At 40.0% G+C, this 13,002-nt stretch overlaps 4 protein-coding genes across 7 annotated transcripts; 3 read left to right on the top strand and 1 right to left on the bottom strand.

Annotated features, from left to right (window-relative positions):
• The first annotated feature begins 422 nt into the window (after window positions 1-422).
• On the top strand, window positions 423-2,277 carry noxred1 (NADP-dependent oxidoreductase domain containing 1). Its single transcript, XM_023417208.2, has 5 exons — window positions 423-580; window positions 964-1,144; window positions 1,231-1,385; window positions 1,566-1,764; window positions 1,987-2,277. Exons 1-5 carry the CDS (start codon window positions 490-492, stop codon window positions 2,141-2,143), a joined length of 783 nt encoding a protein of 260 aa, XP_023272976.2. The 5' UTR covers window positions 423-489; the 3' UTR covers window positions 2,144-2,277.
• A 393-nt stretch (window positions 2,278-2,670) lies between these two features.
• Window positions 2,671-5,743, top strand: tmed8 (transmembrane p24 trafficking protein 8). Its single transcript, XM_023417192.2, has 6 exons — window positions 2,671-2,830; window positions 3,201-3,312; window positions 3,456-3,549; window positions 3,664-3,757; window positions 3,973-4,266; window positions 4,409-5,743. Exons 2-6 carry the CDS (start codon window positions 3,203-3,205, stop codon window positions 4,624-4,626), a joined length of 810 nt encoding a protein of 269 aa, XP_023272960.1. The 5' UTR covers window positions 2,671-2,830; window positions 3,201-3,202; the 3' UTR covers window positions 4,627-5,743.
• A 1,170-nt stretch (window positions 5,744-6,913) lies between these two features.
• Window positions 6,914-10,681, top strand: LOC111663114 (uncharacterized). The gene is made up of 13 exons (XM_087176897.1): window positions 6,914-7,079; window positions 7,168-7,338; window positions 7,423-7,528; window positions 7,665-7,853; window positions 7,933-8,046; window positions 8,118-8,295; window positions 8,376-8,504; window positions 8,639-8,826; window positions 8,920-9,116; window positions 9,213-9,304; window positions 9,394-9,448; window positions 9,725-9,822; window positions 10,037-10,681. The coding sequence occupies exons 1-13, from the start codon at window positions 7,018-7,020 to the stop codon at window positions 10,264-10,266; spliced, it is 1,809 nt and encodes a 602-aa protein (XP_087033023.1). The 5' UTR covers window positions 6,914-7,017; the 3' UTR covers window positions 10,267-10,681.
• Window positions 10,682-10,729: 48 nt separating this feature from the next.
• Window positions 10,730-12,915, bottom strand: gstz1 (glutathione S-transferase zeta 1). 4 transcript variants are annotated; one of them, XM_023417251.2, is made up of 9 exons: window positions 12,696-12,914; window positions 12,264-12,315; window positions 12,110-12,177; window positions 11,878-11,958; window positions 11,659-11,784; window positions 11,455-11,530; window positions 11,293-11,345; window positions 11,160-11,209; window positions 10,730-10,922 (listed from the first exon to the last, which is right to left on the bottom strand). In XM_023417251.2, exons 1-9 carry the CDS (start codon window positions 12,723-12,725, stop codon window positions 10,796-10,798), a joined length of 663 nt encoding a protein of 220 aa, XP_023273019.1. In that variant the 5' UTR covers window positions 12,726-12,914; the 3' UTR covers window positions 10,730-10,795. The 4 variants fall into 4 exon arrangements, with proteins under 4 accessions (XP_023273019.1, XP_023273020.1, XP_087033021.1 ...); XM_023417252.2 differs by lacking the exon at window positions 12,696-12,914 and adding an exon at window positions 12,452-12,591; XM_087176895.1 differs by lacking the exon at window positions 12,110-12,177 and having other exon boundaries at window positions 12,696-12,915.
• Window positions 12,916-13,002: the final 87 nt, after the last annotated feature.

Genomic DNA, 13,002 nt, shown 5'->3' with positions numbered 1-13,002 from the left:
AACCCGTTAAATCGGAAGTTGGTCATGTTGGCATGGCAACAGAACGACGGAGCATTTTTTCTTCTATGTTGTAGGTTGTAAGGCTTGTCTGTCTACTTTCTGTCAATATTAGCTCTGTTAAAACTTAGGCAATGGTGGACGTAGCTGCTGATTTGAGCAGCTTTTCTTTTGAGACTGGACTGACAGAAGATGAGAAAAAGTTACTTTACCTTCGTGCACGCGCAGCTGGACTCACTTTTTGCGGGTGCGCGCACGCTCTTTACTTGTGCAAACTTGTCCACTCACTGAGGTAATTTGTCTCTAAGCCTATTTAAAGTGATTGTGATACACAGGGAGAACTTAACAGTAACTTAAAGCAGAGTTTATGGTAATGATTGAAGTCATTCTAATTGATTCAGATGTATCATCACAAGTCCCGCTGCACAAACAGACTCAGTAGCATCAGGAGAAGACAGTGACCTCTGTGTGGGAATACTTGGGCTGGGTCACATGGGAAAACAGCTGCTTCTGTCCCTCCTGGAAATGACTAGTATCAAACCATCACACATTAAAGTCTCCACAAGAAGACCAGAATCTGCAGGTAGACTGATATAAATATTTATTCAAGGCACCTCTGTGGCCAAATCGAAAGCTCATTCAGTTGTTACAATACAGTGAAGCTTACTGAATTAGACAGGGTGGCTTATGTTGACTAATAAGTAGATACTAATAAATGCATTATGTTTTCTGTTCTACAAATAAAAATGTAATTTATTCATTTGTAACAAAGGCAGCTGTCACCACTAATACAAAAATGTTAACATGCTCAGTTTAGATAGTAGTCATAACCACATGATATTCATGAGTTAATTATTAAACACTACTTTATTTAATTAATTTACACCATGAGCCTACACTGAAAAGGTCATATTTACATACTCAAGATGCTGTTCTTATGTTTGTCGTGTTGCCTTTGTGTTTCAGCTGAATTTGTCCAGATCGGGGTCGAGTGTTTCTTTGACAATCGCAGACTGGCTGCATGGGCTGACATTCTGTTCCTCTGCTCTCTGCCCTCTCACCTCCCTAAAGTCTGTGCTGATCTCCACTCTCACCTGTCAAAACACTGCCTCGTGTACAGCTTCACCTCTGCTGTGCCTGTCACCAGGTACTGCAGCACTCATACAAACATACAACTAACGTTTTTTGGTATTTTCAGTCAGTATATCCCTCTGTTTTGAATTTCTGTTTCAGGTTAGCTGAACTTCTTGGACACAACTTCATTCTAAAACCACAGTATGGCTTTATGGGTGTTGACACTGCAGATGTGTGGCTGTCCTGCACTGATCTGTCCATGGCTTTGAAAGATCCTTTGCTGATAGAGGCATCGTGTCCTCTTACAATGAGTGGTATGTCATGTTGAATTATTGTAGACATTGAACTTGTTATGTAAGATGTAAGGGCAAACACTTTTGCCAAATGCAAATTTGATGTTGTGAGACTTCAACCTTGATTTGACTTTTTTTGTATTAATTAACTTGTATTCCTGTATAACTTTTAATTTGTCTTGTGACTCCCATATACTATAGGTGCCATCACTCTGAGTCTGAACTGGGTGTGTGCAGTGTTGTACAGCCTGCTGAATATCTGCACCTCTGCCAGTCTGCCATCCAGTGATGCCCTCTCTCTGATCAACAGCCTTTTCAAGGAGAAATGGACACACACTGTGCAATTAAATGCACAGAGTTTCATCAGTTCATCCTTTGCATCTTCCCTTCGTGGAGAGGAGTGAGTACAATACTGTATACTTAAAGGATGCAGTGCTGCTTTTGTTTACCTTAACCAGGATAATGTCACTGCATATTAAGTGATAAGCTCTAAACTTCACTTTGGTGCAGTGTTACATCAAAGAAAAGAAGAAACAACTATTATATAAGGAGAGAATAAAGGAAGACAAAGAAAGCACAGATTTAAATTACTGTTATGCTTTGACTTTGTTTTCCCTCAAAGGTCTTTTCCCTGGATTTCTCTCACTGATGCCCAGACCAAGGAGACACCACTGCTGAGGTTTCTATCAAGCAATAAATCTATGCAGCATGGCATCTCTGTGGCATACAAATCACTGCTGGGGACACCAGTATCATTGGACACTTACACTCTTATGTAAATATTATAATTAAGGATGTGCACCTCAGTAGCCATAGTACGTTTAAAGACTGTGCCCCTTGTGTTGAACATACAGTTGTGAAAATTGTAATGAATAAATTTGAATAAAAGGGACAATGTTTTGTGATACCCACAGCTATATGTTATTTTTAATATTTTTGTTTTTCATACATAAACAGTATGGTAAATATATAGACATATAGACATAACTCTTTTTTTTTTACACTGCACAAAAAGCAGGACTAGTTGGTATATTCTGAAATATATTGTAAATCGATCAGATGATAACCTGTCATCTTGATGTCATATCAACCTCCCTGCAGTCTAGAAACGAAATAAAAGAAATCTGTCTCTCTCCTCATATGACGTGGCTTTAGCACATTGTTTTAAAATCCATATTACTTAGATTATATGTTGTAGGAATTAGAGCAGCTGCCGGAAGCCCTCGGTGAGGAGGATTAATCTCTTGAACAGGATGTATGTGCCGCCTCAGATTCGCCGATTTTCGTCAACACTCGAGAAAATACGGAAGTCTCAGAAAATTCGCCTGTTTTTTCCTGTCAAGCAGCAGCACCGTGGAGATCCGTCACATGATTGCAGTGATATGGAGGCGTCTTCTTTCCAGATGACCAGAGTTGGATCAAAGTAAAACCGTATCGACTTTGCAGAATATCAGCGTTACATCGTGGTAAGATAAGTTTGTGCTCAGTGTGCCCGCTGCTCCGGCTGCACTTTTACTGCTTGTTAGGTAGCTAACGTCAGCTAACCAGCTAGCCAGCTGCAAGCTAATGTCAGTTTGCCAAGATGGAGCTAGTTAATGAGACCAGAAACCACCACACATACACACAACTCCTTTCTAGGGCTTTAGCTATTAATTCACAAGTCTGAGCTGTGGTTAACATGGTCCATTAGTGTCAAACAGCAGTTTGTTTAATGTATCCAAACTGCGTTATCAGGCTAGTTTCAGTGTTGTCATCTCTTTCCCTCCCTGTGGTTGGAAGGGGCGGGGTTTCATCTTTTCAGCCACGCAGACTGAGGTGTTTGCCTTGTCTTTACAGCCATGGAGAGATTAGAAGCTACATCAGAGCTCCAGTCACGGCTGTCATCCCTCTCCTTCTCGTCTTTTCCCGGAATAACATCCAAACAGTGCGACAACAGGCCGCTTGACAGGTAACCTGTTGCTGCAGAAAGTATTTCTTATAATGCTAATATCAGGACTGATACGTAATTGTAGTTATGTTTATTGCATCTGAATGTCACCACCTTATAAATATTGGGCTTTATTTAATGCTGTTCATCTATATTCACTTCAGGCTGCAGAATACAGATCTTTCACAGAGCTTTGTCCAATCTGATAACCAGGCTAATATGGATGAAACCAAGGAAGATTCAAGGCAGTGTTCAGAGGTAGTTAATGTTTAAGTATGTTAGAGAAGCTGTCACTGAGTAGCAATAAACAGGGAAGTACAATCTAATACAATTTTTCATGTAATAATTTGTCTTGAATGTGTGCATTTTGAGGGTAATGAAGAGGCCCCTGCTGAGCCGGCCCTGGGGGAAGGAGGCAAGGAGAACAACAGTGCTGGGAGCTGTCAGCTCTCCTCTGAGATGAAAGGTGAGGACCTGCTGAGTGTGCCATCATGACTGCTGCTTTGTTTTATCTACAATTTAAATTCAGAGGTTTCATAAACTGGTTACAAATCTTTTCAAAGTGTAATACAAGCTCTAAAAATATACATCTACGTTTTTATATGGATTGTGTAAGCTAGATAAATAATTTTCTGCAATGCTCTTTGTGACCACACTGCCATTTGTTCCTCCTGATGGCAGCCCAGATGCCGCCCCTGAAACCTCCGACAACATGGACATCTGCTGCACTAAAGGAGCTCAAGGCAAAGCTTCGACTGGAGAAGGACAGCGTGGTGACAGTGTACCGAGGCGACATCATGACAGTTCACGTGCCCACTGTACCCGAGGCCAAAAAAGTGTGCTGGGAGTTTGCTACAGACGGTTATGACATTGGCTTTGGAATCTATTTTGACTGGACTCCTGTCACAAACCGGTCTATCACAGTGCACATCAGTGAGTCGAGCGACGACGAAGATGAAGAGGAGGAGCTGGAAGGTTAGTTGGATGACGTCTTTAAAAAAATATCAGTTGTTCTTTATTTATAAAACACACCCTAATTGTGTTTTTATTGTGTTTTCCTGCAGCTGGAATCTTAGACAGTGCGTTGACTTTGTGGTTTATACGATTTCTGTTTCAGGGCCTGTCAGTAATGGAGATGTTGAGAAGGGCTCCAAAAGTCAAACCAACTCAAACTTGGCTGAAATCTTACCTGTATATCGTCAGGACAGTCACTTGTCTGTCTACGGGGGGAGCCACGATTTTCCAGGTGAAGGCACTTACCTGCTGAAGTTTGACAACTCCTACTCACTATGGCGAAATAAAACTCTTTACTACAGGGTTTATTACAGTGCCTGAGATGTCAATCTATTGTTTAAGAATGTTATTCTTAATAACAATGAATTATTTTTGATTCCATACTTGGGAAAAAAATTAAGTTATAATATAAAAAGTTAAATATAGGCATATCTATTTTTATCACTACCAGCTTGTGTTGCCACATGTTGAATTTACATATATTGTCAGATAGTTCTGCTCCAACATTTGCTCCAATGTCTTGCTGATATATATTTAAAGAAGCCTTGCATAGGTGCCATGTTCCCATGTATGCACTGTGCTATTTGGTCAAGTGCCCATCATAAAACATATATTGTCTTCTGCCGTAAGATTTCTATGGTAGCAGTGATCAGGGAACACCTGCAGAGAATATATTTCACCAAGCCAGGTGCTTAATCAGCAGTGCTCTAAAGAAATGGAGGTTTTCCGTTGCGTGTGTGTATGCGTGCACTTTTTATGATTATGATTGTTCTGTTGCTTTGTTGTTGTTACTTGTATTTATCCTCCTGCTTTGTAGCGTAAATTATTTTTTATCTGTGCTAAATCCAATCGTGATAATGGAAAATACAATTATGAACACAACCTCTGTGCACAGACATGTTTTCTATCATAGTGGTGTGTTGGTAAAAGATTTAAGTTGAATGTACTGAAGCAAGTGGTAACAGTTTTTCAGAGTGTGCTTTTTATGACACAAATAAAAGCCATCCCTTATCACATAAAGCTCTTATTATGTAATATAGATTCAATATTTACATTTGCCCTCCCACCTTTTACTTTGCTGTTTCGGAAATAGGGAGCAGTTGTAATAGTTAATCTAAATGTGTTTTGTGCGCTGCAGGTCTATGGAAGTGAAAGTCAGTGTGTTTGTTTTTGAATATCCTCCGTGCATCAATCCACTACTTTGGATTTGGTTGTGTTGGATAGTTTTGTTTCATCCTGTTTTTAAAATCAACGCTTCTACCATGTTCACTTGTGCGCATGTTTCCAAAGATGTCACAAATTTGGCTGCTAACACCGTACACAATGTAAAGCAACCGGTTTAAAGCCTCCCATGTTTGCTGTACTGTACCTTCACTGTAGGTTATGATAATATTTGTTCCTGAAATTTATATTCCACAATAAAGAGAAGATTGTCTAATTGTTATTGTGATTAATTTGAGGATTAGATCAACTCTAAAAAAGAAAAACACTTTGAACAGTAATTAGTAGTTTCTTGTACAGAAGCTAAATGTTGCAGCATGATTAACTTGAAAAATGTCATTAAGACTGCTGGTGTGTGTAGTGTCTCATTTCATAAAAGTCTCACTGCAGTTCCAGGATTAGAAAGCGCTTCAGGATGGTCCCTTGTGTGTCCATTAAATTGTGGCATTAGGGGATTGATGTCATTGTTACAGAGGGGCTGATGAAACCAGGTTTTATTTTCAGCTGTCCCTAAAGGCCAGTCGGAATCCAGAGTTACATTGAGTGTCATACATGTTTTACTGGATTTCTAAAAAAGTGAGATAGACATATTCTTAAATTGTTCTTATATGACGCTTCTCCAAATATGTTGTGTTTTAGTTATAACTAAAATCTTCAGTTAGAATTTAATAATTACTGATGATTTGATTATTTTGAAAGGTGTGGACAGGATATATGCAGTAAATTAATGAATGTACTGATAAATCTTTATGCTTTCTTTTGCAGATAAAACTAAATTTTTCAATAAATATACAGTTATGAATATATTATCTACACCACCCATCAAAATTTCATGTTTCATTTATTTATTTTTGTGTCAGTGGAGCAGATTATGCTCTGCAGACACACAGACTAGTGTAAGGTGTTGTTGTATTGTATTAAATCATTTAAGTTGTGTGTAGAGCTTTTTACTTTTCCTGTAATCTCCAATCAATCAATTCAAACTTACGACTTCTACTTGTCTGTTTGATGACTTTTATAAATTTTTTCTTAACATTATAGCTGTAATCTGTGGTTTTCCTATAAAAATGGCTCAGAGTGCCCTCATATAGGCTATATATATGTATATTTAAAAAACATCTCTGAAAATAAACCATGTATTTATGGCTGTAATTAATTAGTAGTTCTACTTAAGTTGTTTGCACAGGTGCGGCAAGCCATTGATAAAAAAAAAATCCATGGGAGAAAAAAAAATCAGTTCTGTTCAGTAATATTTGGCCAAATACGGCACTAAATTAGCTAAATTGAGCCGCCTCTATGTGCACTGCACACTGACTCCTGGTAACACAGTCAATTAATTGTGATGCGTCACAGGTGTGCGTTTTTACAGCGACCTCGAGCTCTGTTCAGCCAATCACAAGCGTTTACCGAAGCTCCATTTTGCACCCAATTTTGCGGGATTTCATAGTGCGACGTCTCTGCTAGAACAGTCACCTACGACCCTGAAACAACATGGGGAGGCTGAATTTTTATGTCCTTTGGTCTCTGCGAGACGCTCCACGCCAGTTTATCAGGTATAGCTACCTTTCTGAAAACCTCCATGCAGCCGTTTTCCCCAAACACAGCCATTCAAACACGTTGACCAGTTCTTTCCTTTGGCAGCAAATCCAACCGAAGGTGCTTCCAAGTCCACATCCCGCTGCCTCTGCCCAAACAGCTGGTCATCTTTGGTCTAGGAGAGTGGCCAGGCAGTGACACAACAATCTCAGTTGATGTTCTGGTCAGTGCAGAGGTACAGTCCCAGAATATTGGGACTCTGTCAGTTCAAGCAAGGTATGTGGAGGAAATAGATACTTACCATACAAAACAAAAAAAAGTGTCTCATGTCTAAATTTGTTAAATCATCTTTGAGCTCAGGTGCCTTACCTGGGAAGGTGACTGGAGCACGGACATTGTCACAGTGGCAGCAGAGAGGGGCAGGAGAGGAGTTTATGGCAAGATTGTGCTCACAGTGTGTGGAGAGGTATGAGCTTTTCAGTAAATGAAAGTTAACCGTCCCCTGTTGAGGCTTACCATTAGGAAATCAACCATAAGAATTTCAAAACTTGTAATGCAAAATCCGACCATGAAACTTATTAATATTGGTTGTAGTTGAAGAGGCGCAGTTTACAAGCACAGTCTGTGGGGTTTTCAGTTTTTTGTTTCATGCAATGACTTGTGCCCAGCCACAGGATAAAGCCAGTGTCTTCAGCAGTACTCCTCTGGTTCAAAGGAAATGTCTGTTCCCAGAACAGCACACTGCAACTGATCTCTCCAGCACATTACATGAAAGTGCTGCAAATGAAACGGTAAGATAAGTAGGGTTAAAATTGTTTTGCAGTCGTCTACGCTTTTGTTGCAAGTTTTCTTCATCGTCCTCTCTTACAGATGACTAGCTGTTCCTCACAGTTGGGTGATAGTGTTTGCTTTGCTGAGATCCAAGTGAATAGAATCGACACCAGTGATTCCACTGTGGGAAATAAACCGCCAGTTTGGCCTACGGTAAGAGCCATGCTTGCAAACTTATTAAGGTATGCATGTGGTGTATATAATTGATTCTATGTCTCGTAAAGGACAAGACACCCAGGCGGACAGTAATTAATAAGAGAGGCTACCTGACATGGAGCTCTGAGGACATGGACAGCCTTGCTGAGGACATAGACCAGGCTTCAACCCCCAAGAAAAAGAGACTGTCCAGGATGAACAGCCAAGAAGAAATGACAGTGCAGATAAAGAATGCGAACAGAGAAGGTCAGGAATAAAAACATTACACCTATCTTTTGGTCACATATGAATGCACAAAATGGGGTCTGGCTAATATCTTGATTTAGTTTCAGTGTGTCCATCGGCTCGCTGGAGCCATACGATGTGTCTGAGTGACCCTGACACTGCCATCCTCATTGGAGGGGAGACGGCAGATCAAAACTACTGCAAGGACTCCCTGTGGAAGCTTGAGTTAGGTTGGTGGAGTTCATTTATAGCGTATAGCACCAAAGGAGAAATCAAGACAAACAAGAAGGCCATAAAATACCTATTTAAATTGAATGTATTTCCATGTGCTTTTGTCATATTTGGTTACCTGGCCTCTTCCCAGACAGTGACTTCTGGTTCCCCATGAACTCCTCTCTGTCTGAATCTGTACCACTGTGTGCCCGGGGACACTCTGCGACCTATGACCCAGACTCCAAGTCAGTCTTTGTTTACGGTGGCCTGAGGGAGGGTCAGTGCTACAGCGAGCTGTACATCCTTAATACCCTGACCTGGAAGTGGAAACTTGTCACTGTGGGTTTGTTGCACGTTACTTGCATATTGCAGCTCTCAAATTCTTATCAAATACTGAAGTAGAGATTGTTTTTGTGGATTTACCTCCTGTAGGCAAAAGGGAATGTTCCAACTTTGGCATATCACTCTGCAGTGTTTTATAAGAAAGAGCTTTTTGTCTTTGGCGGAGTCCAGCCGGGCACTTCTTCTGGGGATAAATCCTGCAGTAATGCTTTGTACATCTTCAACCCAGAGTTTGAACTCTGGTACCAGCCCATTGTGGAGGGAGACAGACCTCTGCCTCGGTTTGGGTCCGTGTCTTTTTGAAAACGGCTACAGTAAATTAACTGTAACCTTGATGTTTTCTTTTTCTCCATCAATAACATCATGATGTTTGTATTGAACAGGCACTCGGCCACGCTTCTCTCACAGAGGTTGATAATATTTGGTGGCCGGAAGACTGCAACCTACCTTAATGATCTCCATGTTCTAGATCTGGGTAAGATGTGATTTGTTGGGTGCATTAAGTGGTAATGTTTGTGTCTAGGTTTAGACTGATATTTTTTTTTGTGTCCTTACTGTGTAAAGGGTTCATGGAGTACACAGCTGTGAAGTGTGGGAACATGCCACCACTGCCTCGAGGGTGAGTACAGAGCTAATCAACCTTGAGAAATGTCATTGATGTACCCATCTGGTTTCAGTATTTTTATGTGTTGGACAGAAACTGTATTTGAATCTAATGGGTTTTAACACCAAATATTATCTCTCACTCTCTAGTGACACAATTATACCATCTTTGTGCATTTTTTTTCTAGCTTAACATGAAATAATACAAATGAGTAGTTTTAAAAAAATATGTAAAGACTAGCTATAGAAGAATAATGGTACAGACAAAACCCTCTTGCATGTACATGGGCAGGTTTCATGCAGCACTCCCAGTTTCAGACAACAGGATTTTAGTCAGTGGGGGCTGCAGTGCAATTGGAGCCCTGCAAGACTTGCATATCTTCAGCACTGGTGAGTACTGATCCTCTCACATAATTTCTGCCATCAATTCAATCCATGTAAATACAGTACTGTATCAGTGTGATCCATTACAGTCCATAATTGTTTAATAAGGTTGGTATGTAGTATATATATGTGTGTAGCATATATATATATATATATATATATATATATGTGTATATATATGTGTATATGTTACAGGAGTCCTGCCTTGATTTCTCCTCAGATACCAACATGTGGAGTTCAGTGGCATCTCCTGTGCTTTGCTCCAAGCCTCGTGCTGGACACAGCATGATAAGTTTGGGCTGCTCCTTCCTAACAGACACTGACAAGCACGAACAGGGTAAAAACGTCAAAGTCCGGTGCACATTGCTGGTGTTCGGTGGCTCGGACTGCTCTGGTACCTTCTACAACGACACAGTCAAGTGCACAGTGGAGGTACCTGATGACAAGTGACAAGAAGAAATCCAAGCAGGACAATTGTTTTCTAATCTTTAAAAATGGAGGATGAAGCTGCAATCTAGTATGTCCAAGTGTATTTGTCTTAAGTTATTTTTCTACGTGGCTCTTTTTCTTTACATATTATATAATTGTAATGATGTGTTTGACAGCTTAGACTTTACTGTAGCCTCTTTTTTTATTTTTTATTCCTGAGTCTCTTCAATAACCATCCATGCTTCCACCATACAGCCAATAAGCTGCAAGAGTTGGGCACTTTGCATAACAAATCTGTGATCTGTGTTTTTTACACATTACTTCATTTCCTGTTCCTCTTCCTCACATATTGGTACATATTTGACAGTAAAGTGCTAGACTAGGCAAAATGGTTAAAACATTTTTATCAAAATGCTAATAAATATGTCAAAATTCAGTCTCCTTAATCCTTAAAGTCATTTGAAAAAATGGCACTGAAATAGGATTATTTTCAAAGTGTTTTATTTAAGAATGTATAAAGTTGTATGTCTACGGCTGTCGAGCTGTTATTTTATGCACGCAGATCAGCAGGTGTGTCTGGTTGGCAAGACGGGTGGCTCACTTTGAAAGCCTCAATCTCAAGTAAGGTTTGATTTAACCTTTTGATAGTTGGATACTGCCCGACATCCACTTTGAACCTGTGGAGATTAAAGACAGAGACAAATAGCATTTTTAAAGTTTAGTAGGGTTTAGATACACAGGGTGGATTTCATGTAAACAGAAGGGTAAATGTGTGTGTGTGTGTGTGTATGTATGTATGTATGTATGTATGTATGTATGTATGTATGTATGTATGTATGTATGTATGGTAACTCATTCAAGTACAAAATGTCATAACATTCATGTTTATCTTTTTGTGTTCAGGGTGACTTTACCTCTCTGCATTGTAGACTTGAGGGACCAAACAGATGTCAGCCATGGATATCTAAAAGGTACAAAATGAGTCAAATGAAAAGTGTCTGCTGTGAGTCGCACTGTTGCGCTTTAATATGATGACCAGGCTCTTACCTCATCACCTACACAGTACTTCCCTGCTGTTTGCTTTAGAATGGGCTCAAGAGCTAGACAAGAACAAAATAATATATGTGAGTAATATTGTAAAGAATATCAAAAGATGAACCTTGGGAATAACTTGAGGATGTGTCATTATAAAGCTGAGCTTCCACCAACCTTGGAAACCACGATCAATGAAGTGCTGAGACCACTGCACCTTATCTGCTCCTATTTTCTGGATCACATGCAAATTCTGAAACATCCAGGATTTAATGGATATTGTGAAATTAGTCAATGTTGTGACATTAACGTGATTGTATTATTTCAACCTGAACCAAAATAATGATACCATTTGAATTGTCTCTTTTAGTAACCACTCACCTGCAGCGGCTGTATCCCAGAGGCAATGAGATCACTTATCATCCGAACCTGGGCACGTTTCTTTGGGTCTGCTGGAAGGAGTCGAGGTCCCGGCCTGGTCTCATCGATGTACTGGATCACTGCCAGCTGTGTGAGCGTAAACATTGTCATTGGCTTGTTACAGCTGCTTGTATAAAGTACAGTATCAGGATAATGCGGGTGAACAGTTCAGGGACTCACTGATTGAGAAAGGGTGATGCCATCCATTTCCACTGCAGGCACTTGTTGCATGGGGTTTAATGTTTTGTACTGTTCAGTGAGCTTGAGCACATGGAGATTCTTTGTGAGACTGTATTTTGTCTAAACTTGGACATGGTTTCATCATGGATAAAAATGCTATAATACATTAATTAGATACATCTCATGCTATAGATTTGTAAAGTAGGTCATAGTTGCATCAAGTGTATTGTACCTGCTGACCTCCATCTTTGATTAGATTGACTGGAACCTGGTCATATTCAATACCTTTAAGAGCAAAAGCTGGTGCACAAAACGTTTATCATCTTTTTGACATCAAAATGATTTTGATACAAGTTGAAGCAGATAAGTGCTGTGTCATCACTTACCAATGCGAACCCTCCAGGAGCAGGAGCTTCTGAAGTATCCATGAAGAACAGGCTATAAACAAAAAGCCACATGAAAACATTCAGTCCATTTGAAAACACAAAAAGCCACATGAAAGAATTCAGTCCATTCGAAAACACATCACACTCCTCCCTGACATAGTTAACTTTTGATGTGTCTGCTGGTTCACCTTGGTTTGTGTTGCCATTTCTTTGACTATAGTTTTCACAGTTTGACTATTGCATTCAGTTTTTCTACAAAGTTGACCACATCCTCATCATTCTCCAGTAGCCAATAGGATGTGCTCCTAGAACTCCCTCCTACCTACTCTTTGGTCCATGACTAGGCAACATTTGGTGTTTCATATGGTTCACATTAGCGACCTGCTGCACGCACACACACTTAGCAAACAGCTAACAGTGTTATTACAGTACCTTGGCGAGGCAAACTAAAGACAAGAGCATTGTTGTGAATGCGATAACGTTATCACTTTTATTTGTAGGATGAGTTGTGCTTGCTCAAAGAGTCGTCGGTTATGTCCTGCACATTTCACAGCAAAGTCCTACTTCTTGTCTTCCATGATGAGTAAATAATGTCACGTAGACATAGCATGGGAATACAACACTTTCAGCCTGAACGATCGGCTCTTCTGATTTGCAGCAGGGCTCTTGGTCACAGTTCAGCTCCTGGTTGCATAACTTCCTGCCTGTAAATGGAAGATTGCAGAAATTTCTTTCTCCA

This window comes from Seriola lalandi, unplaced genomic scaffold, assembly GCF_002814215.2.
Source record: "Seriola lalandi dorsalis isolate HSWRI2012SDOR001 ecotype SW California unplaced genomic scaffold, Sedor1 jcf7180002054573, whole genome shotgun sequence".
Classification (NCBI taxonomy): Eukaryota; Metazoa; Chordata; class Actinopteri; order Carangiformes; family Carangidae; genus Seriola; species Seriola lalandi.
This window is presented reverse-complemented; position numbering and strand designations above follow the sequence as displayed.

What these genes read in the sequence shown, in the direction of transcription:
- LOC111663114 (XM_087176897.1), top strand. Translation starts at nt 7,018, where the DNA reads ATGGGGAGGCTGAATTTTTATGTCCTTTGGTCTCTGCGAGACGCTCCA. An exon ending in TGCTCACAGTGTGTGGAGAG is followed by an intron (nt 7,529 to 7,664) that starts GTATGAGCTTTT and finishes GTAGTTGAAGAG; the next exon opens with GCGCAGTTTACAAGCACAGT. An exon ending in GGAAGTGGAAACTTGTCACT is followed by an intron (nt 8,827 to 8,919) that starts GTGGGTTTGTTG and finishes TACCTCCTGTAG; the next exon opens with GCAAAAGGGAATGTTCCAAC.
- tmed8 (XM_023417192.2), top strand. Translation starts at nt 3,203, where the DNA reads ATGGAGAGATTAGAAGCTACATCAGAGCTCCAGTCACGGCTGTCATCC. An exon ending in GCTCTCCTCTGAGATGAAAG is followed by an intron (nt 3,758 to 3,972) that starts GTGAGGACCTGC and finishes TCCTGATGGCAG; the next exon opens with CCCAGATGCCGCCCCTGAAA. An exon ending in TGAAGAGGAGGAGCTGGAAG is followed by an intron (nt 4,267 to 4,408) that starts GTTAGTTGGATG and finishes TTTCTGTTTCAG; the next exon opens with GGCCTGTCAGTAATGGAGAT.
- noxred1 (XM_023417208.2), top strand. Translation starts at nt 490, where the DNA reads ATGGGAAAACAGCTGCTTCTGTCCCTCCTGGAAATGACTAGTATCAAA. An exon ending in GTGTCCTCTTACAATGAGTG is followed by an intron (nt 1,386 to 1,565) that starts GTATGTCATGTT and finishes CATATACTATAG; the next exon opens with GTGCCATCACTCTGAGTCTG. An exon ending in TCTTCCCTTCGTGGAGAGGA is followed by an intron (nt 1,765 to 1,986) that starts GTGAGTACAATA and finishes TTTCCCTCAAAG; the next exon opens with GTCTTTTCCCTGGATTTCTC.
- gstz1 (XM_023417251.2), bottom strand. Translation starts at nt 12,725, where the DNA reads ATGCTCTTGTCTTTAGTTTGCCTCGCCAAG. An exon ending in CTTTAGTTTGCCTCGCCAAG is followed by an intron (nt 12,316 to 12,695) that starts GTACTGTAATAA and finishes TTTTGTTTATAG; the next exon opens with CCTGTTCTTCATGGATACTT. An exon ending in AGTACTGTGTAGGTGATGAG is followed by an intron (nt 11,210 to 11,292) that starts GTAAGAGCCTGG and finishes TGTACCTTTTAG; the next exon opens with ATATCCATGGCTGACATCTG.